A 21,858-nucleotide genomic window follows, 5' to 3' on the forward strand; every position below is an offset into this window, starting at 1 on the left:
CGCTGGTGTGTGTGTGGTGGCTCATTGGAATAATGTTCTAATGCAGCATTTGTGGATGTTAAGATGATTGCTTCTGTAGTTCAGTATTTGATCTGTATGTGTTGTTTTCCTGTAGACGCTGGTTTGAAATTCCCCATTGGCTGTTCGCCCTATTGCGACATCTAGGAATGGCGGTTTGTTGTTGTTAAACCATCATCTCACACGGAGGTGACATTTCCAAAGCGATACAGCCCAATTTGAACATACCATTGGACTGCCTGCATCAGCAGCAAGCCGCGTTTCTCCATTGGAAGAGTCTCAGGGCAACTTGCCCTTGCCTTGGTGGGAACACAAGTTACTAAGGAAATGACCTTGTGCAGTCTGCTCTACAGGGCAGGGCAGGGCAGAGAAGGGGAGAAAACGACAAACTTCGCCACAAATGCCACGACTCAATGTCAGGAAAGGCTCGTGCATGCTGAGAAAGACAGGCAGCCAGATTTCCACTTGGATCCTGGAAGGGAGCAGAAGCTCAAGATTTGGGTAAACATTAATAAACACAGGAAACAGTGCCACAGTCTCATCCCTCATTTCAAACACACAAAACCATCAGACACCAAGTCCAAAGGCTTAAACTTTATTTCTACAAGAACTTACAGGGAGAAAGGAAAGAACAGAGAAAAGTGAAAGGAAATAATATATGCACCCAGTCAGAGGTGTACTTGTGGAAAGGGGAATTAACACAAATAAAGTTTTCACACTTCTGTCCTTGGTTAGAGATTAATCGCATTCAAAACCATGCCTGGGAATCAGACAGAATTTCAGAAACTAAGCTTTTCTTTGGGCGAAATAGAATGCCGGCAGCGAATCAATTAGAGTTACTCAGCTGGGGGCAGATCACGATCCTTTCCGTATTGAAGGTGACAATACGCCATTCTGACTGGTGAAGGAAGCCAGGGGAGACCAGTTCAAAGACAGAACTGATTTCGAGGCTTTGTCCTCATTTTTTCTTTGGGCCCTTCTCCAGGGGTAGCCCGATGTCCTTCCCTCGCAGCTTGAGGCCTTTCAAACAAAAAAAAATAAAACAAAGTAAAGCTGGTTAATACCAAATAATTCCATCTGACATGTGCGGCCTATCGCAAATTTTTAAGAAGGCAGGCTAATGTGGTAGGTACCTCATTACACAGCATGGGGCCTTCACTGGCCCTCGAAGCTGGTGGTGAATTGCCTTTTTTTTCCCCCGCATGAGTCACTCAAACACTCAGTATTGTTGAACCACAAATCACCACACTACACACTTTTTTTTTAAAAAGATTAGATTAGATTCGATTCTCTACAGTGTGGAAACAGGCCCTTCAGCCCTACAAGTCCACACCAACCCTCTGAAGAGCAACCCACCCAGATCCATTCCCCTACATTCACCCCTGACACCTAACACTACAGGCAATTTAGCATGGCCAATTCAGCTAACCTGCACATCTTTGGACTGTAGGTGGAAACCGGAGCACCCAGAGGAAACCCACGCAGACACAGGGAGAATGTGCAAACTCCACACAGTCACCCAAGGCTGGAATCGAACCTGGGGTCCTGGCACTGTGAGGCAGCAGTGCTAACCACTCAGCCACCGTGCTGCCCTTTCACTTGCATTTACATAACACATTACACATTCATAGGCTTCCCAAAGCCCTGCACAGTCAATAAAGTATCACTGACAATCAAGAAAACGTGATGACTCGTCTGTACTCAGCAAACTCCCACAAACAGGAAACTAGAATACCCGGAGAATTAAGCGTTTGAGTGTTGTTGGAGCTGCAGTTATCCAGCAGATATTCTATCACATTTCTAACTTGTCTTTGGAAATGATAATCAGGTATTGGGGATCAGGGGTTGGAGCTGCCAGCTGCAGAGTTCCCTGCCGCTGACCTGCTCTTGTGACCTAAGTATTTAAATAGCTGATCCAGTTCAGTTTCTGGGGAGTGCTGGTGATTTGTGGTTCAACAATGCCGAATGTTTGAGTGACTCATGCAAGTTATCATGTCAAAAATTTAGACAAAACCATAAAGGACTCTACACAATGAAGCCACAAACAGATGTGCATGTGGTTTGCAGAATGAGTGTTCATGGACTGGCTCAGCTACTGAACTGATAACACTCCAATTAGGTCAGCATGGTGGCTCAGTGGTTAGCACTGCAGCCTCATAGCGCCAGGGACCTGGGTTCGATTCCAGCCTTGGGTGACTGTGTGTGGAGGTTGTACATTCTCCCCGTGTCTACGTGGGTTTCCTCCGGGTGCTCCGGTTTCCTCCCACAGTCACAAAGATGTGCAGGTCAGGTGAACTGGCCATGCGAAATTGTCCAGTGTTAGGTGCATTAGTCAGGGGTTAAGGTTGGGGAATGGGTGTAGATGGGTTACTCTTCGGAGGGTTGGTGTCGACTTGTTGGGCCGAAGGGCGTGTTTCCATACTGTTCGGGATCTAATCTACTGAGGAGGAGAACAACGTCTGAACAGTTTGCGCCAGATTTTCGTCAAATCGTGTCAAGAGATGCAAATTCAGAAGAGAGCTGGTCGTCTTTCAGGCAAAATACAGATCGAAGATCTATTGAAATTAATCTGATCCAACACGTACAATAATCTTGCTACTTGAGAGAATAGAGCTAGAGGATGTTGGAAAGACAACCAGGCTATTTATATATGAACCTTTGGAGCAGGAGGCAGAGGAAGCAACCAGGGAGCGAGATCCAGAATCTTGTGCTAGGTTGCCAAGTGGAGGGACATTTCAAGTTTGGAATGGGAGGATTCTGTCAATCTCTGTGTGGTCCATATTGGAAACAACATAAGGAAGAGCAGACAAGTGATACTATTCAGAATGTACCAGGATTGAGGAGCAAAGTTAACCCTCAAAGATATAGCCTTGTGCCAATTGGATAAAGGGCACATGATTAAATGAGTGATGTGGGAGCACAGGTGCACTTGCTGGCACACCAGGTACAGGGCTCCAACTGAACCAGGCTGGAATAATGAAAAAGGATAAATATGATGATAAACAAGAACATTGAACTCCAAGATGTGGGGTGTGGCAGGCCTCAGGTGGAACAGGTAATCATTTACAAACAAACAACAAATACATCAGAGAGGAACAGCCAGAAATTATGCTTCAGGTAATGGATGCTGTGAAGCTTGAAAGGGTTCAGAAAAGATTTACAAGGATGTTGCCAGAATTGGAGGATCTGAGCTATAGGGAGAGGCTGAACAGGCTGGGGCTGTTTTCCCTGGAGCATCGGAGACTGAGGGGTGACCTTATAGAGGTTTACAAAATCATGAGGGGCATGGATAGGGTAAATAGGCAAAGTCTTTTCCCTAGGGTGGGGGAGTCCAGAACTAGAGGGCATAGGTTTAAGGTGACAGGGGAATCATTTAAAAGGGACCTAAGGGGCAACTTTTTCACACAGAGGGTGGTGTGTGTATAGAATGAGCTGCCAGAGGAAGTGGTGGAGGCTGGTACAATTACAACATTTAAGAGGCATCTGGATGGGTATATGAATAGGAAGGGTTTGGAGGGATATGGGCCAAGTGCTGGCAGGTAGGACTAGATTACATTAGGTTATCTTGTTGGTGTGGACGAGTTGGACAGAAGGGCCTGTTTCCATGCTGTACATCTCTGATTCTAAAAAGTAAAAATTATAAGATGCATAAACCGAGAGGGAGATAGAATTAAGAAATGCAGGTAAAACATTCGACAGAATGTTAGGCCAGACTGAGGGGCCCAGTAAACGTGCTTTGTTTAAGGACAGCATCAGGAGCAACAGAATGAGCTGCAGATACAATGTGGCAAGTATGATATGGTAATCATTGAGACCTATCTTCAAGACAATAAAAATTGGGGAGGAGATGGGGTGCTCACAAACTCAAGATGAAACTATCCAAACAAGAGGTTCTAATCAGGGCTGAGCAGACCATGAAGATTTTATGGATACAATCAAACAATATTATGATAAAGGGATAGCCAGCTACAATCATCTTAATGAAGATACAAATAGGAGGGTGGAGGCACATCCTGGCAGCAGATACAACTCCTAAGGTTGTGAACAGAGTTGTTAGAGGGGGAAAAAGAAAGGCAGAGAAATACAATTTGTGCAGAGTGAGTAAATAAGATTTGAGAGTACCAGGCACAGATTCTCATATAGAAATACAATGTTATTGCTATAATGGAGATCTGGCTCAAAGAATGCAGAACTGTGTTCAATATCTCTGGATCAACATAGTCCCGAAAGAGGAGTTTCACTCAGCATTACTCTGTCCTCACTCTTGTACAAGTAAACATTATGGCACAGTGGCTCAGTGGTTAGCACTGCTGCCTCACGGCACCAAGGACCCAGGTTAGATTCAAACCTCAGGTGACTGTCTGTGTGGAGTTTGCACCTTCTTCCCACTGATTGTGTGGGTTTCCTCCGGGTGCTCCGATTTCCCCTCACAGTCCAAAGACATGCAGGCTGGGTGGATTGGCCATGCTAAATTGCCCTGCAGTGTCCAGGGTTGTGCAGGCTAGGTGTGTTAGCCATGGTAAATGCAGGATCACAGGGATAAGGTTTGGGGGGGGGGGGGGGGGGGGGGGGGGGGGGGGGGGGGGTTCGAGTCTGGGTGAGATGTTCCTTTGGGTGGAGGTAGGGGGTTGGTGCAGACTTGCTGGGCTGAATGGCCACTTTCAGCACGGAAGGGATTCTATAAAGACATTAACTCACCGAGTACTCTTTCAATCTTGCCAAGGACCTGGTTGTTGGGAATGGCTTTCCCACACTCATAATCAGCAATGACCTGGGGTTTCTCACTGATTCTCTGGACAGAAAGGAAAGCAGCAAATTAAGGCTAGACAGATCTCTGCATTCGGAACAAAAAAAAGAGTGCTCCTGTATTGAAATTACAGCTTCTATCCCCCTTTCCACAAGCCCAAAGTGGACTGCACAGATTCCAATCTCCACACTCAGAAACCTGCACCTCTCAGGCCCAGACGTCACCCTGACAGCCCTGTTGTGGAACACAATGTGACCAGCTCTCCCCTCACCCTACAGACCCCTCTGCACAAACCGCAGTATACAAAGGCACTCACTGTGGCCAGATCCTTCTGGTTCATCCCCAGGTTCTGTCGGCCCTGTTGGATCAACTTGCCGACTGTGAGTGAGACACGCTCATGGTGCAGTTCCTCGGTTTCCCGGTCCAGTTTCGCAGTGTTCTTAGTGATGGTGTGTTGCTTATTTTGTCCTGCAGACCCTAAGCACAAACGAAAGTGCAAAGTCATCCCTCACCCTGATAGTTAGTGCTTGTTCAATTCTGAGCAGGACTTTACTAAGCAATGTTCAAGCAGGAGGGCTAGAGAACGCAGAAAAGGTTACTGCTGGAAATCCAGCAGGCACTCCGCAGGTAGGGATACTTTAAGTAAAGCTTCCTCTACACTCAGGAAAACTACTAAGTAAAGCTTCCTCTACACTATATTGGCCCATCAAACAAATTCTGGGCAGACAAACTCAACTATTTACATCAACCAGTCTATACAGTAGGGATGTATTTGCGAACACTGATCCTTTCGGGGTACAGCATTCAGGAGGGACTGCTCTGTGCTCACAAACCTTTGGTTTGGATTTCCTCTCAGGTGGAATCAACCTTTTTCCATCTTCTCCAAATCTTTCAATTGTTAAATCTCTCAAAAAAGTTGTACTTTTTGTTTGTATTCACTGATGGGATGAGGGGGCAGCATAGCTTCTCTCTTTCCAGGGAATACAGCAAGCATATGTGAAGACTTATCCAACAGCAAATTTGAGAGGTTATGAGCATCACCCTTCCACATTAGCATTTGTGAAATATTACAGCAGCAAGTCTGGTCTCCACGAGATCTATAGAAGTTTAACATGGGTGCACTTAGGTAAGTTGAGGTCCATTTACACCTCTACCCCAGTTAATCCTTCCCAAGCAGAATGTAGCCTCTTTGTTCTTCCTATCTTAATGCAGCACCTTACACTCATCCATATTATAGGTGATTTGACAATTAGACACCCATCCTGCAAACTTATTACTTGTTGCACTCTTGCTCATTATTAATTATTCCTCCAATTTGGGCTCATATTTTGATGTCACACTTGGAATTTCCAACTCACTTCAGAGAGCTGTGTCCTCCCTGACACCAGCCGTAGAAAGACCAATCACCTCGGGATACCACTTCCCACCTTTTACCGGTCGGAGTTACTTACATTCATCCTTACTCTCCCATCCTGTTGGACACTCCAATCTGTGCTATTGCTTTGTATCTCTCCTCATGAATTCCCTATGTACTCCTGCCTGACTGATTCCTCCCCGTCCCCACTTCTCCAGGCACCAGTCTGAATTCACCAACTTCCAAATCTCCCCACCTCCTACATCATCGCAGGTCCAACCCTCCTCCTCTGCCCTGACCCCTTAACCTGACCTAATCTTCCTTCCCATCTATCCACTCTCCACCCTTCCCACTGACCAATCACAATCACCTCCTACCTACCTTTCCCCTCCAGGACCTCCCACTATTTCTTTCTCAGTCCCCCTCCCCCTCATTTCTGATGAAGGGTCATGCCCGAAATGTCAACTCTCCTGCTCCACTAATGCTGCTGACCAGCACCTGCAGTCCTCTACCTCCAAATTGATTGTAAAGTCCTTTTGATGTCCGGTGATTATGAAAATGGTAATATAAATGCTATTAACTTTTGTCATGTACATGGACTTCCAAAGGATTGCTGGTAAGTTGGATCTGGACTAAGTAATGGAGATTCATGATATATTTCAGAAAGTGTGAAGTTAAATATTCTGTGGTTCAAGAAAAATGCTGTAAAAATAGTAACTGTCTGTTCTTCGTCCACACTTTCAAATATCTAGGTACAGCAACAATGAACTCTTCAATACTTCCACACTTTGGTATCTTTATCAGAGAGCTATTCTGCTTTTCTTTGGATGTCTTTTTCCAATTTTCCTTTTGTTGTTTATATATTCTTCAAAAACTTCATTTCAAAATTTCTATTCGTTGTTGTGATTCTGTTCGCGAGCTGGGAATTTGAGTTGCAGGCGTTTCGTCCCCTGTCTAGGTGACATCCTCAGTGCTTGGGAGCCTCCTGTGAAGCGCTTCTGTGATGTTTCCTCCGGCATTTATAGTGGCTTGTCTCTGCCACTTCCGGTTGTCAGTTCCAGCTGTCCGCTGTAGTGGCCGGTATATTGGGTCCAGGTCGATGTGTTTATTGATTGAATCTGTGGATGAGTGCCAAGCCTCTAGGAATTCCCTGGCTGTTCTATAATAGTAGTGTTGTCCCAGTCGAACTCATGTTGCTTGTCGTCTGCGTGTGTGGCTACTAAGGATAGCTGGTCGTGTCGTTTCGTGGCTAGTTGGTGTTCATGGATGCGGATCGTTAGCTGTCTTCCTGTTTGTCCTATGTAGTGTTTTGTGCAGTCCTTGCATGGGATTTTGTACATTACATTGGTTTTGCTCATGTTGGGTATCGGGTCCTTCGTTCTGGTGAGTTGTTGTCTGAGTGTGGCTGTTGGTTTGTGTGCTGTTATGAGTCCTAGTGGTCGTAGTAGTCTGGCTCTCAGTTCATAGGATTCATAACAGCACACAAACCAACAGCCACTCTCAGACAACAACTCACCAAAACGAAGGACCCGATACCCAACATGAGCAAAACCAATGTAGTGTACAAAATCCCATAGGACAAACAGGAAGACAGCTAACGATCTGCATCCATGAACACCGACTAGCCACGAAACGACACGACCAGCTATCCTTAGTAGCCACACACGCAGATGACAAGCAACATGAGTTTGACTGGGACAACACTACTATTATAGGACAAGCCAAACAGAGAACAGCCAGGGAATTCCTAGAGGCGTGGCACTCATCCACAGATTCTATCAACAAACACATCGACCTGGACCCAATATACCGGCCACTGCAGCGGACAGCTGGAACTGACAACTGGAAGCGGCAGAGACAAACCACTATAAATGCCGGAGGAAACATCACAGAAGCGCTTCACAGGAGGCTCCCAAGCACTGAGGATGTCACCTAGACAGGGGACAAAACGTCTGCAACACAAATTCCCAGCTCGGCGAACAGAACCACAACAACGAGCTACAAATCTTCTCACAAATTTTGAATTTCTATTCTTTGTTAGAACAGTACAGCACATACAGGCCCTTGTGCTGACCTTTTATCCTGCTCTAAGATCAAACTAATCTACATATCCTTCATTGTACTATCATCCATGTGCCTAGTCAATAGTCGCTTAAGTGTCCCCTAATGTGTCTGACTCCATCGCCACCACCACCAATTGCGGTGGATTCCATACACCCACAACTGTGTAAAGAACTAACCTCTGACATCTCCCCTAAACCCTCCTCCAAGCACCTTAAAATTACACCCCTCGTGACAGCCATGTCTGCCTTGGGAAAAGGTTTCTGACTATTCCCTCTATCTATGCCTCCCATTATCTTGTACACCTCTATCAAAGCACCTCCCACCCTTCTTCACTCAAATGCCTTTGCTCCCTAACCTTTCTTCATAAGACATGCCCTTCACTCCAAGCAGCATCCTGGTAAATCTCCCCTGCATCCTCTCTAAGCTTCCACATCCTTCCTATAATGAGGCAACCAGAACTGAACACAATATTCCAAATGTGGTCTAACCAGGAGTCTATAGAGTTACAGCATAATCTTGCAGCTCTAAAACTCAATCCCCCTGCTAATGAAAGCCAACACACCATAAGCCTCTTTAACAAATCTATCAACTTTGAGGGATCTATGGACACAGACCCTAAGATCCCTCTGTTCCTCTACACTGCCATGAATCTTGCCTTTAACACTGTAATCTGCATTCAAATTCAACCTTCAAAAATAAATCACTTCACACTTTTCCAGGTTGAACTCCATCTGCCACTTATCAGCCCAGCTCTGCATCCCGTCAATGTCCCACTGCAACCTACAACAGCCCTCCACACTATCCACAACTCCACCAGCCTTCGTGTCATCAGCAAACTTACTAACTCACCCTTCCACTTCCTCAATCCAAGTCATTTATAAAAATTACAAAGGGCAGAGGTCCCAGAACAGATCCCTGCAGAACATCACTGGTCACCAAGCTCCAGGCTGAATACTTTCCATCTACCACCACCCTCTGTCCCTATGGGCCAGCCAATTCTGTATCCAGAATGCCAAATTTCCCCGTATCCCATGCCTCCTTACTTTCTGAATGAAAGAGCCTACCATGAGGAACCTTATCAAACGCCTTGCTAACATCCATATACACCACATCTACTGCTCTACCTTCAATGTATTTTGTCACATCCTCAAAGAATTCAATAAGGTTTGTGAGGCATGACCTGACCCTCACAAAGCCATGCTGACTATCTCTAATCAAACAATGCTTTTCAATTAATCATAAATCCTGTTGCTCAAAACCCTCTCCAATAATTTGCCCACCTCAGACATAACAGTGACTCGTCTTTAATTCCCAGGATTATCCCTATTCCCTTTCTTGAACAAAGGAATAACATTTGCCACCCTCCAGTCATCTGGCACTATTCCAGTGGACACAGAGGCCGCAAAGATCATTGCCAAAGGTGCAGCAATCTCTCCTCTCACTTCCTGGAGTAACCTAGGGTATATCCTGTCTTGCCCAGCGGACTTATTTTTCATAAGTTTCAAAATTTTCAACACAACTTTCTTCTTAACATCAACCTGTTCAAGCATATCAGCCTGTTTCACGCTGTCCTCACAAACGACAAGGTCCCTCTCAGTAGCGAATACTGAACGTACGTATTAAGACCCTCAACAGGATGCAGAGCTTTTCTGACTTGAACCTAATGCCTTTAAATTTCCTTTTGCCACTCTCATTTACTGACTGTTTACTTAGTTTTGACCTTTTCCTTTAGTTCAACTTGTTCAGCTATTGGTTACTGTGCACTTTTTCTTTAAAAACAGGGATATTTGTCTCACAAACTATTTCTCAATGGTTTTTAATTTGAGATTTTTTCCCCCAGTTTACTTCTCCTAGTCCTAGCCTCATAAGTAGCTTTTTTTAAAAATCTGATAGATTATTACTTTGGTCTTTATCTGACTTACGATGTTCAAAACTAAGGCATGTTAAATCTTGTGATTGCTATTGCCAGACTGCTCCCTTCTGCTTACTTTTCCAATGGTTTCATTTTCCAGTCACTTTCCTTTAAGAGATCTCACTGCACTTCAACTCTTTATTACTGAGTTCCTTATCGTGTGGGTAGAAAGGAGTCCTGCACATGCCGAAACCTTGTTTTTCAAGACCTCTTCTTGAAAGTTATTTAGCATTAGAATAATAATCATCAACTGTGTTTTGCACCCTAAAGCACTCACACCAGAACTGCAGCACACGTACCCGATAATGGCTGTACACTCCATATCGCCTCAAAAATAGGTGACGCAGTGAGGGGAAAAACGGAGTAACAATCATAACTGGGAGAGATGAGGGAGGGCAGCCCTCAAAGATAGCAAAGCCATTAGTTCCATCCAATAGTATTTCTGTAATCTCCAATCATTTCTGCTGATGCTCTTCATTTGTACACTCTTGTTCCTTCCTGCCACATACTGATTGGGCTTAATCGATGGGAGCTATAGCCTCTACAGTTTAATGTCTCACCCACAGGCAAGTGCCCAATAGCCCACCACAAGGAATACTGGAGTGTTGGTCTGAAATTCCATCCTGTGGGCCAACAGCTGGCTGACATTCCAGAGTCTAGGATCATAGACAAGGAACAGGAACCTTGATGGAGCAGCTCAGAGAGAAAGAAAAAGCGTACTATCACCTCTCAACTGTGCATCAAGTTTCCTTGTAGGATCATCAGCTACAGTAATAAGATGCTTACATTTCTTTGTAGTCTCTACATCTTCTCCTCTGCGTTGGGCCAATGTGACTGCCTAGGAACAAGAGGGGAATGAAAAGATCAACAGCTGGAAGAAAAACACCATGAAATCCTCAGTTTACTAACTATCACTGAAATTAACGTACCTCTACCGTGGGTTTCCATTCAATGTCATGGAATTCCTGTGTCTCTTGACAGTGCTCCTTCTCACAATCTCACTCAGCATACCATTGAATATTCTTAACTTCTTAAATAATAAAAGATTCTCATCCACCAACCCACTCCTTGTTGAACTTGTTCTCAAATTGGAAACTTTTCCTTTTGCATCATTTGTTTTCTCCAGATCAAACGGTGTTGCCATAATCGTCTCTCCTTCCATTTTATGGTTGGGCAGATGGCTGTGCTCATCGAATGGCATGACAGAATTACACAGCTGCCTCACCACACCACCTTCCCCAAACTGTTCTACAGCGACCTCAGCTCCTGCTTCTCTTGTATATATCTATAAAAAGTCATTTAGGCTGTGCCTTTAAGCAAAAGTTGGAAGTGGATATTGGACCTGGAGCGTGCCCTCAGTCAGAAACACAAAATGGTTACAGAGCAGGAGGGGAGCCAGCAGCCCCCTGAATCAGTGCTAGCTCTCTGCAACAGCAATCTAACAGCCTGCCCTTGCTCCTGTAACTGTTTCGGCAAGTGTCTAATTACATTTGAATTCATCACATTTTCAATAGTTCCTTCCAGAACACAGACACTAGCTGGGTAAAAATGGGTTTCCATGCATTTTCATAGCTTTAATGCATTTGCAAATCACCTAAAATCTGAGCCTACTTGTCCTTCCCCCAGTGAGAACAGTTTCTCCCAATCCACTCTGTCCAGACCCCTCAGTTTTGAAGATCTCAATCGAATCTTCTCTCAATGTTCCCTCCTAGGAAAATGCACAATTTCTCCCATTTATCTACCTTAGAGAAATCCCTCATCCCAGAGGATTCTTCTAATAAATATTTTCTGTGTCCTCTTTAAATTCAGAAACAATAGAAGTTGCAGCATTGGTGAGTACAAGCTCCTCTGTGTAACACTGGGGTACAATACTGGAGGGAACAGGTCTGGCTCTGTGTAACACTGGGGTACAATACTGGAGGGAACAGGTCTGGCTCTGTGTAACACTGGGGTACAATACTGGAGGGAACAGGTCTGGCTCTGTGTAACACTGGGGTACAATACTGGAGGGAACAGGTCTGGCTCTGTGTAACACTGGGGTACAATACTGGAGGGAACAGGTCTGGCTCTGTGTAACACTGGGGTACAATACTGGAGGGAACAGGTCTGGCTCTGTGTAACACTGGGGTACAATACTGGAGGGAACAGGTCTGGCTCTGTGTAACACTGGGGTACAATACTGGAGGGAACAGGTCTGGCTCTGTGTAACACTGGGGTACAATACTGGAGGGAACAGGTCTGGCTCTGTGTAACACTGGGGTACAATACTGGAGGGAACAGGTCTGGCTCTGTGTAACACTGGGGTACAATACTGGAGGGAACAGGTCTGGCTCTGTGTAACACTGGGGTACAATACTGGAGGGAACAGGTCTGGCTCTGTGTAACACTGGGGTACAATACTGGAGGGAACAGGTCTGGCTCTGTGTAACACTGGGGTACAATACTGGAGGGAACAGGTCTGGCTCTGTGTAACACTGGGGTACAATACTGGAGGGAACAGGTCTGGCTCTGTGTAACACTGGGGTACAATACTGGAGGGAACAGGTCTGGCTCTGTGTAACACTGGGGTACAATACTGGAGGGAACAGGTCTGGCTCTGTGTAACACTGGGGTACAATACTGGAGGGAACAGGTCTGGCTCTGTGTAACACTGGGGTACAATACTGGAGGGAACAGGTCTGGCTCTGTGTAACACTGGGGTACAATACTGGAGGGAACAGGTCTGGCTCTGTGTAACACTGGGGTACAATACTGGAGGGAACAGGTCTGGCTCTGTGTAACACTGGGGTACAATACTGGAGGGAACAGGTCTGGCTCTGTGTAACACTGGGGTACAATACTGGAGGGAACAGGTCTGGCTCTGTGTAACACTGGGGTACAATACTGGAGGGAACAGGTCTGGCTCTGTGTAACACTGGGGTACAATACTGGAGGGAACAGGTCTGGCTCTGTGTAACACTGGGGTACAATACTGGAGGGAACAGGTCTGGCTCTGTATAACACTGGGGTACAATACTGGAGGGAACAGGTCTGGCTCTGTATAACACTGGCTTAGTGTCAGGCTCACGTGCATTACTCCAGAACAGATCGGATTGCACAGGCTTATGCATTAGGAAAAAATATCACCAAAGTTCCAGGAACCCTTCCTCAACAGTGACCAAGGTACAAAATGAGCTGAAAAATGTGTTGCTGGAAAAGCGCAGCAGGTCAGGCAGCATCCAAGGAGCAGGAGATTCGACGTTTAGGGCATAAGCCCTTCTTCAGCCCAAAACGTCGATTCTCCTGCTCCTTGGATGCTGCCTGACCTGCTGCGCTTTTCCAGCAACACATTTTTCAGCTCTGATCTCCAGCATCTGCAGTCCTTACTTTCTCCAAGGTACAAAATGAGACAATAAGATATATTGCAGCATCCTTGAACACAGGTGAAGTTCCAGTGGACTGGAGAATTGCTAATGGTGCCCCCTTGTTTAAGAAGGGTAGCAGGGATAATCTAGGTAATTACAGACCTGTGAGCCTGACATCAATGGTAGGGATAAAATCAACAAGGTAAAAACAATGACTGCAGATGCTGGAAACCAGATTCTGGATCAGTGGTGCTGGAAGAGCACAGCAGTTCAGGCAGCATCGAGGAGCTTCAGCAAAATCGATGTTTCGGGCAAAAGCCCTTCATCAGGAATAAAGGCAGAGAGCCTGAAGCGTGGAGAGATAAGCTAGGGGAGGGTTGGGGTGGGGAGAGAGTAGCATAGAGTCACTCTTCCAGCACCACTGATCCAGAATCTGGTTTCCAGCATCTGCAGTCATTGTTATTACCTAGTTGATTTTAACCCTACTGCGAATCCTCTTGCAAGGATGCCTGCCTTGAAGAAATTTTCCTCCTCTCTCTACAAGATTCTCAGGGAGTCCCTCTCCCACTGCAACTCCTTTTCATTTCCTCTGCCCTGAAGCTCTTCAACCATGTCGTGACTCTATGCTACTCTCTCCCCACCCCCACCCCCACCCTCCTCTAGCTTATCTCTCCACGCTTCAGGCTCTCTGCCTTTATTCCTGATGAAGGGCTTTTGCCCGAAACGTCGATTTTGCTGAAGCTCCTCGATGCTGCCTGAATTGCTGTGCTCTTCCAACACCATTGATCCAGAATCCATCAATGGTAGGGAAGCTGCTGGAGAAGATACTGAGGGATAGGATATCCCTCAGTCTGGGTCCCTGGCGCTATGACATTTGGAAGAAAATGGGCTAATCAGTGATAGGCAGCATGGTTTTGTACAGGGAAGGTCAAGTCTTACAAACCTAATAGAATTCTTTGAAGAGGTGACAAAGCTGATTGATGAGGGAAGGGCTGTAGATGTCATATACATGGACTTCAATAAGGCATTTGATAAGGTTCCCATGGTAGGCTGATGGAGAAAGTGAAGTCACATGGGGTCCAGGGTGTACTAGCTAGACGGATAGAGAACTGGCTGGGCAGCAGGAGACAGAGTAGTAGTGGAAGGGAGTTTCTCAAAATGGAGACCTGTGACCAGTGGTGTTCCACAGGGATCCGTGCTGGGACCACTGTTGTTTGTGATATACAGAAATGATCTGGAGGAAGGTATAGATGGTCTGATTAGCAAGTTTGCAGATGACACTAAGATTGGTGGAGTAGCAGATAGTGAAAGGGACTGTCAGAGAACACAGCAGAATATAGACAGATTGGAGAGTTGGGGGGAGAAATGGCAGATGGAGTTCAATCCGGGCAAATGCGAGGTGATGCATTTTGGAAGATCCAATTCAAGAGCGATCTATACAGTAAATGGAAAAGTCCTGGGGAAAACTGATGTATAGAGAGATCTGGGTGTTCAGGTCCACTGTTCTCTGAAGGTGGCAACGCAGGTCAGTAGAGTGGTCAAGAAGGCATATGGCATACTTTTCTTCATCGTACAGGGTACTGAGTACAAGAGTTGGCTGGTCCTGTTACAGTTGTATAGGACTTTGGTTCGGCCACATTGGGAATACTGCGTACAGTTCTGGTTACCACATTACCAAAAGGATGTGGATGCTTTGGAGAGGGTGCAGAGGAGGTTCACCAGGATGTAGCCTGGTATGGAGGGTGCTAGCTGGGAGGACAGGTTGAGTAGATTAGAATTATTTTCATTGGAAAGGAGGAGGTTGAGGCCTACAAAAATCATGAGAGGTGTAGACAGGGTGGATAGCAAGAAACTTTTTCCCCCAGAGTGGGGGACTCAGTTAATAGGGGTCATAAGTTCAAAGTGATAGGGGAAAAGTTTAAGGGAGATATACGTGGAAAATTCTTCACAGAGGGTGGTGGGTGCCTGGAATGCTTTGCCAGCGGAGGTGCTAGAGACAGGAACAATAGCATAATTTAAGATGGATCTAGACAGATTCATGAATGGGCAGGGAGCAAAGGGATACATATCCTTAGAAATAGGCAACAGGTTTGGATAGAGGATCTGGATCGGCGCAGGCTTGGAGGGCTGAGGGGCCTGTGCTGTAATTTTCTTTGATCCATTAAACACTTGCTCGGCACAGACTGACCAAATAATGCCATCTTTAACAGTTAGGAGAATAGATGCATGATCTAGTAACTGGACAAAGGTACATTGTTGGGATAGCATCGAGTGAGCTTTGTTCTGTATCTAACCTACCCTGGTAGTGTTTGATGGGGACAGTGTTGAGAGCTTTACTGTGCATCTATCGCCATGATGTAGCTCTTCCGGGAGTGTTTTTTGGGTATAAAGTGAAGAAGTTTTACTCTCCATCTATGTGAACAATAACTTATACAGTATCTTTAACACTGTCAAATGCATTTCATAGAAATATAAAATAACATTTCTTGTCTTAGTAGTAATTGTTAGGATAGGTTGCCAAATGTTTGGCCAGTGATGGAGTTTCTGAGCAGCAGTCTAAAGGAGGAGAAGAGCCAAGTTTAAGCGTAAACAGTCAGCAATTTGGGCCTTGACAGCATATCATAGAGTCATCAAGTCCTACAGCAGAGACATGCCCTGGTCCATCCCGACCAAAATCTCCATCATCACTAACCCCATTTCCCTGCACTTGGCCCATATCCTTCTAAACCTTTCCTACCCACGTATTTGTCCAAATGCCTTTTAAAATGTTGTTAATGTACCCGCCTCAACCACTTCCCCACTGGCAGCTCATTCCATGTGCGTACCACCCTTTGTGTAAAAATGCTGCCCCTCAAGTTCCCTTTTATTCTTTCTCCTTTAAACTTGAACTAATGCCCTCTAGTCCTCAAATGCCCAACCCTGGGAAAAACAGTGTGCATTCACCCTATCTCATACACCTCTATAAGGTCACCCCTCAGTATCCTACACTCTAAAGAAAAAAAGGTCCTAATTTAGAATTGAATAGAATTCCTATAAAAGTGTGGAAACAATCCACATCGACCCTCCAAAGCATTTCCCACATAGACCCATTCTCCTACCCTATTACGCTACATTTATCCCTGATTAATGCACATAACCTACACATCCCTGAACACTATGGACAATTTAGCACAACCAATTCACCTGACCTGCACATCTTTGGAATGTGGGAGGAAACCAGATCACCCGGGGGAAACCCAAACAGACATAGGGAGAATGTGCAAACTCCACACAGACAGTCACCCAAGGCTGGGATCGAACCCGGGTCCCTGGCGCTATGAGGCAGCAGTGCTACCCACTGAGCCACCATTCTGCCCACCAACATCTCATAATGCAGATCATTGAGTCCAGGCAACATCCTTATAAATTTCTTCTCCACTCTTTAATACCATCCTCCCGATAACAAGGTGACCAAAACTGAACACAATATTCCCAAGTGCAGCCTCAGCATTGTCCTATATAACTGCAACATAACTTCTGAACTTCGATACTCAATGCCCTGACTGATGAAAGCCAGTGTGCCAAAAACCCTCTTCACTGCCCTGTCTACCTGTGACTCCACTTTCAGAGAACTGTGAATCTGTCCCTCTGTTCCACTATCTCCTTAAGGCCCTATCATTCACCATGAAACGCCTACCTTGACCTGACTTTACAAATTACAAGATCTCACACTTATCATCTGTGCTGTAAATCTCCTGGAATTTTTTGCTTTGTATGATGGGGAAACAAATTTGCTCACACCAACAAAGAGCACAAAAATTGAAAACTGATAAGTCTTCTGCTGGAATCATAAACACAGCCACTGTGAGCTGACAATATAAATAAACAAGACACAAACACCGGCAAATTCAGGGTCAATTAGTCCCAGAGGATTCAATCTCAGTGTTGTCCCATATCAGTGTCTGAGAATGGGAGGGAGCACAATGACTGGAGTGGGCATCATCGATGGGGACTTCAGGAGAAAGCAGCTGACAGTGAGGCAGCACCTCACTCACCTGGGGTGAGGGCTATCAACTGTGGCAACAGTGCCCTCAGGGAGGGGCATCAATCCTTGGCCAGTGCCCTGGGTGGGAGGAGCGTCAACACCGACCTCAGGGCCCTGGGTGGGAGGAGCGTCAACACCGACCTCAGGGCCCTGGGTGGGAGGAGCGTCAACACCGACCTCAGGGCCCTGGGTGGGAGGAGCGTCAACACCGACCTCAGGGCCCTGGGTGGGAGGAGCGTCAACACCGACCTCAGGGCCCTGGGTGGGAGGAGCGTCAACACCGACCTCAGGGCCCTGGGTGGGAGGAGCGTCAACACCGACCTCAGGGCCCTGGGTGGGAGGAGCGTCAACACCGACCTCAGGGCCCTGGGTGGGAGGAGCGTCAACACCGACCTCAGGGCCCTGGGTGGGAGGAGCGTCAACACCGACCTCAGGGCCCTGGGTGGGAGGAGCGTCAACACCGACCTCAGGGCCCTGGGTGGGAGGAGCGTCAACACCGACCTCAGGGCCCTGGGTGGGAGGAGCGTCAACACCGACCTCAGGGCCCTGGGTGGGAGGAGCGTCAACACCGACCTCAGGGCCCTGGGTGGGAGGAGCGTCAACACCGACCTCAGGGCCCTGGGTGGGAGGAGCGTCAACACCGACCTCAGGGCCCTGGGTGGGAGGAGCGTCAACACCGACCTCAGGGCCCTGGGTGGGAGGAGCGTCAACACCGACCTCAGGGCCCTGGGTGGGAGGAGCGTCAACACCGACCTCAGGGCCCTGGGTGGGAGGAGCGTCAACACCGACCTCAGGGCCCTGGGTGGGAGGAGCGTCAACACTGACCTCAGGGCCCTGGGTGGGAGGAGCGTCAACACTGACCTCAGGGCCCTGGGTGGGAGGAGCGTCAACACTGACCTCAGGGCCCTGGGTGGGAGGAGCGTCAACACCGACCTCAGGGCCCTGGGTGGGAGGAGCGTCAACACCGACCTCAGGGCCCTGGGGGGGGAGGAGCGTCAATCCTGATCTCAGTGCCCTGGGGGGGGGGGGGAGGAGCGTCAATCCTGACCTCAGTGCCCTGGGGAGGGGGGGAGGAGCGTCAATCCTGACCCCAGTGCCCTGGGAGGGGGGGGGGGGGGGGGGAGGAGCTTCAACACTGACGTCAGGGCCCTGGGGGGGGGGGGGGGGGGGAGAGGAGCGTCAATCCTGACCTCAGCGCCCTGGGGGGGGGGGGGGGGGGGAGGAGCTTCAACACTGACCTCAGGGCCCTGGGGGGGAGGAGCTTGAACACTGACCTCAGGGCCCTGGGGGGGAGGAGCTTGAACATTGACCTCAGGGCCCTGGGGGGGGGAGGAGCTTGAACACTGACCTCAGGGCCCTGGGGGGGAGGAGCTTGAACACTGACCTCAGGGCCCTGGGGGGGAGGAGCTTGAACACTGACCTCAGGGCCATGGGGTGGGAGGAGCTTGAACACTGACCTCAGGGCCCTGGGGGAGGGAGGAGCTTGAACACTGACCTCAGGGCCCTGGGGGGGAGGAGCTTGAACACTGACCTCAGGGCCATGGGGTGGGAGGAGCTTGAACACTGACCTCAGGGCCCTGGGGGGGAGGAGCTTGAACACTGACCTCAGGGCCCTGGGGGGGGAGGAGCTTGAACACTGACCTCAGGGCCCTGGGGGAGGGAGGAGCTTGAACACTGACCTCAGGGCCCTGGGGGGGAGGAGCTTGAACACTGACCTCAGGGCCATGGGGTGGGAGGAGCTTGAACACTGACCTCAGGGCCCTGGGGGGGGGGGGGGAGGAGCTTGAACACTGACCTCAGGGCCCTGGGGGGGGAGGAGCTTGAACACTGACCTCAGGGCCCTGGGGGGGAGGAGCTTGAACACTGACCTCAGGGCCCTGGGGGGGAGGAGCTTGAACACTGACCTCAGGGCCCTGGGGGGGAGGAGCTTGAACACTGACCTCAGGGCCCTGGGGGGGAGGAGCTTGAACACTGACCTCAGGGCCATGGGGTGGGAGGAGCTTGAACACTGACCTCAGGGCCCTGGGGGGGGGGGGGGAGGAGCTTGAACACTGACCTCAGGGCCCTGGGGGGGGAGGAGCTTGAACACTGACCTCAGGGCCCTGGGGGGGAGGAGCTTGAACACTGACCTCAGGGCCCTGGGGGGGAGGAGCTTGAACACTGACCTCAGGGCCCTGGGGGGGAGGAGCTTGAACACTGACCTCAGGGCCCTGGGGGGGAGGAGCTTGAACACTGACCTCAGGGCCCTGGGGGGGGGAGGAGCTTGAACACTGACCTCAGGGCCCTGGGGTGGGAGGAGCTTGAACACTGACCTCAGGGCCCTGGGGTGGGAGGAGCTTGAACACTGACCTCAGGGCCCTGGGGTGGGAGGAGCTTGAACACTGACCTCAGGGCCCTGGGTGGGAGGAGCTTGAACACTGACCTCAGGGCCCTGGGTGGGAGGAGCTTGAACACTGACCTCAGTGCCCTGGGGGGGGGGGGAGGAGCTTGAACACTGACCTCAGGGCCCTGGGGGGGGAGGAGCTTGAACACTGACCTCAGGGCCTGGGGGGAGGAGCTTGAACACTGACCTCAGGGCCTGGGGGGAGGAGCTTGAACACTGACCTCAGGGCCCTGGAGTGGAGGAGCTTGAACACTGACCTCAGGGCCCTGGGGGGGAGGAGCTTGAACACTGACCTCAGGGCCCTGGGGTGGAGGAGCTTGAACACTGACCTCAGGGCCCTGGGGTGGGAGGAGCTTGAACACTGACCTCAGGGCCCTGGGGTGGGAGGAGCTTGAACACTGACCTCAGGGCCCTGGGGTGGGAGGAGCTTGAACACTGACCTCAGGGCCCTGGGGTGGGAGGAGCTTGAACACTGACCTCAGGGCCCTGGGGGGGAGGAGCTTGAACACTGACCTCAGGGCCCTGGGGGGGAGGAGCTTGAACACTGACCTCAGGGCCCTGGGGTGGGAGGAGCTTGAACACTGACCTCAGGGCCATGGGGTGGGAGGAGCTTGAACACTGACCTCAGGGCCCTGGGGGGGAGGAGCTTGAACACTGACCTCAGGGCCCTGGGGGGGGAGGAGCTTGAACACTGACCTCAGGGCCCTGGGGGGGAGGAGCTTGAACACTGACCTCAGGGCCCTGGGGTGGGAGGAGCTTGAACACTGACCTCAGGGCCCTGGGGGGGGGGAGGAGCTTGAACACTGACCTCAGGGCCCTGGGGGGGAGGAGCTTGAACACTGACCTCAGGGCCCTGGGTGGGAGGAGCTTGAACACTGACCTCAGGGCCCTGGGTGGGAGGAGCTTGAACACTGACCTCAGGGCCCTGGGGGGGAGGAGCTTGAACACTGACCTCAGGGCCCTGGGGGGGAGGAGCTTGAACACTGACCTCAGGGCCCTGGGTGGGAGGAGCTTGAACACTGACCTCAGGGCCCTGGGGGGGAGGAGCTTGAACACTGACCTCAGGGCCCTGGGTGGGAGGAGCTTGAACACTGACCTCAGGGCCCTGGGGTCGGTGTAGCAGCCGCGGCTCCTACCGGAGGTACCCGTTCAGGCGGATATTCCGGGCCGCGGGTAAAGACGCGCCGCCTCCTCAGTACCTGTTTGCTCTTGGCCTGCGCCGCACTCGGCCCCTTCTTCCTCAGCACCGTCACCGTGTCCCAGTCACTCTCCGCCATCTTCACTCCGCTCACTGCGCAGCCGCACAACTACCCTTCAACCAACTTTATTCAAACAATGGCCACCAGCCAATCAGACGCAAGGGATGTGCAGCCAATCAGAGATGTGGAGTCTGCAGCCAATCAGAGACCAGGGACCAGTTGTTTTGGACTGGGACTCCTTAGGAGTAGGCCATTCAGCCCCTCTAGCCAGCTCAGCCGTTCAATAAGATCATAGACAATAGGCAATAGGTGCAGGAATAGACCATTCAGCCCCTCTGGCCAGCTCAGCTGTTCAATAAGATCATAGACAATAGGTGCAGGAGTAGGCCATTCTGCCCTTTGAGCCTGCACCACCATTCAATATGATCATGGCTGATCATCCTCAATCAGTATCCTGTTCCTGCCTTATCTCCATAACCCTTGATTCCACTATCTTTGAGAGCTCTATCCAACTCTTTCTTAAACAAATCCAGAGACTGGGCCTCCACTGCCCTCTGGGGCAGAGCATTCCACACAGCCACCACTCTCTGGGTGAAGACGTTTCTCCTCATCTCTGTCCTAAATGGTCTACCCCGTATTTTTAAGCTGTGTCCTCTGGTTCGGCACTCACCCATCAGCGGAAACATGTTTCCTGCCTCCAGAGTGTCCAATCCTTTAATAATCTTATATGTCTCAATCAGATCCTCTCTCAGTCTTCTAAACTCATGGCTGATCTCACATTCCTTACTTTTCTGTGTTTTTTCCCCCATCACC

The 21,858-nt window shown here is 49.2% G+C and overlaps 1 protein-coding gene across 2 annotated transcripts; it reads right to left on the reverse strand.

The window, feature by feature from the left end:
- Positions 1–592: 592 nt before the first annotated feature.
- Positions 593–21,164, reverse strand: edf1 (endothelial differentiation-related factor 1). 2 transcript variants are annotated; one of them, XM_043719817.2, is made up of 5 exons: positions 21,046–21,164; positions 10,882–10,933; positions 5,082–5,242; positions 4,717–4,810; positions 593–1,038 (listed from the first exon to the last, which is right to left on the reverse strand). In XM_043719817.2, the coding sequence occupies exons 1-5, from the start codon at positions 21,121–21,123 to the stop codon at positions 977–979; spliced, it is 447 nt and encodes a 148-aa protein (XP_043575752.1). In that variant the 5' UTR covers positions 21,124–21,164; the 3' UTR covers positions 593–976. The 2 variants fall into 2 exon arrangements, with proteins under 2 accessions (XP_043575752.1, XP_043575751.1); XM_043719816.2 differs by lacking the exon at positions 4,717–4,810.
- Between the last annotated feature and the right edge of the window lie 694 nt (positions 21,165–21,858).

Source organism: Chiloscyllium plagiosum, unplaced genomic scaffold (assembly GCF_037043375.1).
Source record: "Chiloscyllium plagiosum isolate Xiang-an unplaced genomic scaffold, Cpla_swu_hap1 HiC_scaffold_21, whole genome shotgun sequence".
Lineage (NCBI taxonomy): Eukaryota > Metazoa > Chordata > Chondrichthyes > Orectolobiformes > Hemiscylliidae > Chiloscyllium > Chiloscyllium plagiosum.

What these genes read in the sequence shown, in the direction of transcription:
- edf1 (XM_043719816.2), bottom strand. Translation starts at nt 21,123, where the DNA reads ATGGCGGAGAGTGACTGGGACACGGTGACGGTGCTGAGGAAGAAGGGG. An exon ending in CGCAGGCCAAGAGCAAACAG is followed by an intron (nt 10,934 to 21,045) that starts GTACTGAGGAGG and finishes TCTTGTTCCTAG; the next exon opens with GCAGTCACATTGGCCCAACG. An exon ending in TGTAGAGACTACAAAGAAAT is followed by an intron (nt 5,243 to 10,881) that starts GTAAGCATCTTA and finishes GTTTGTGCTTAG; the next exon opens with GGTCTGCAGGACAAAATAAG.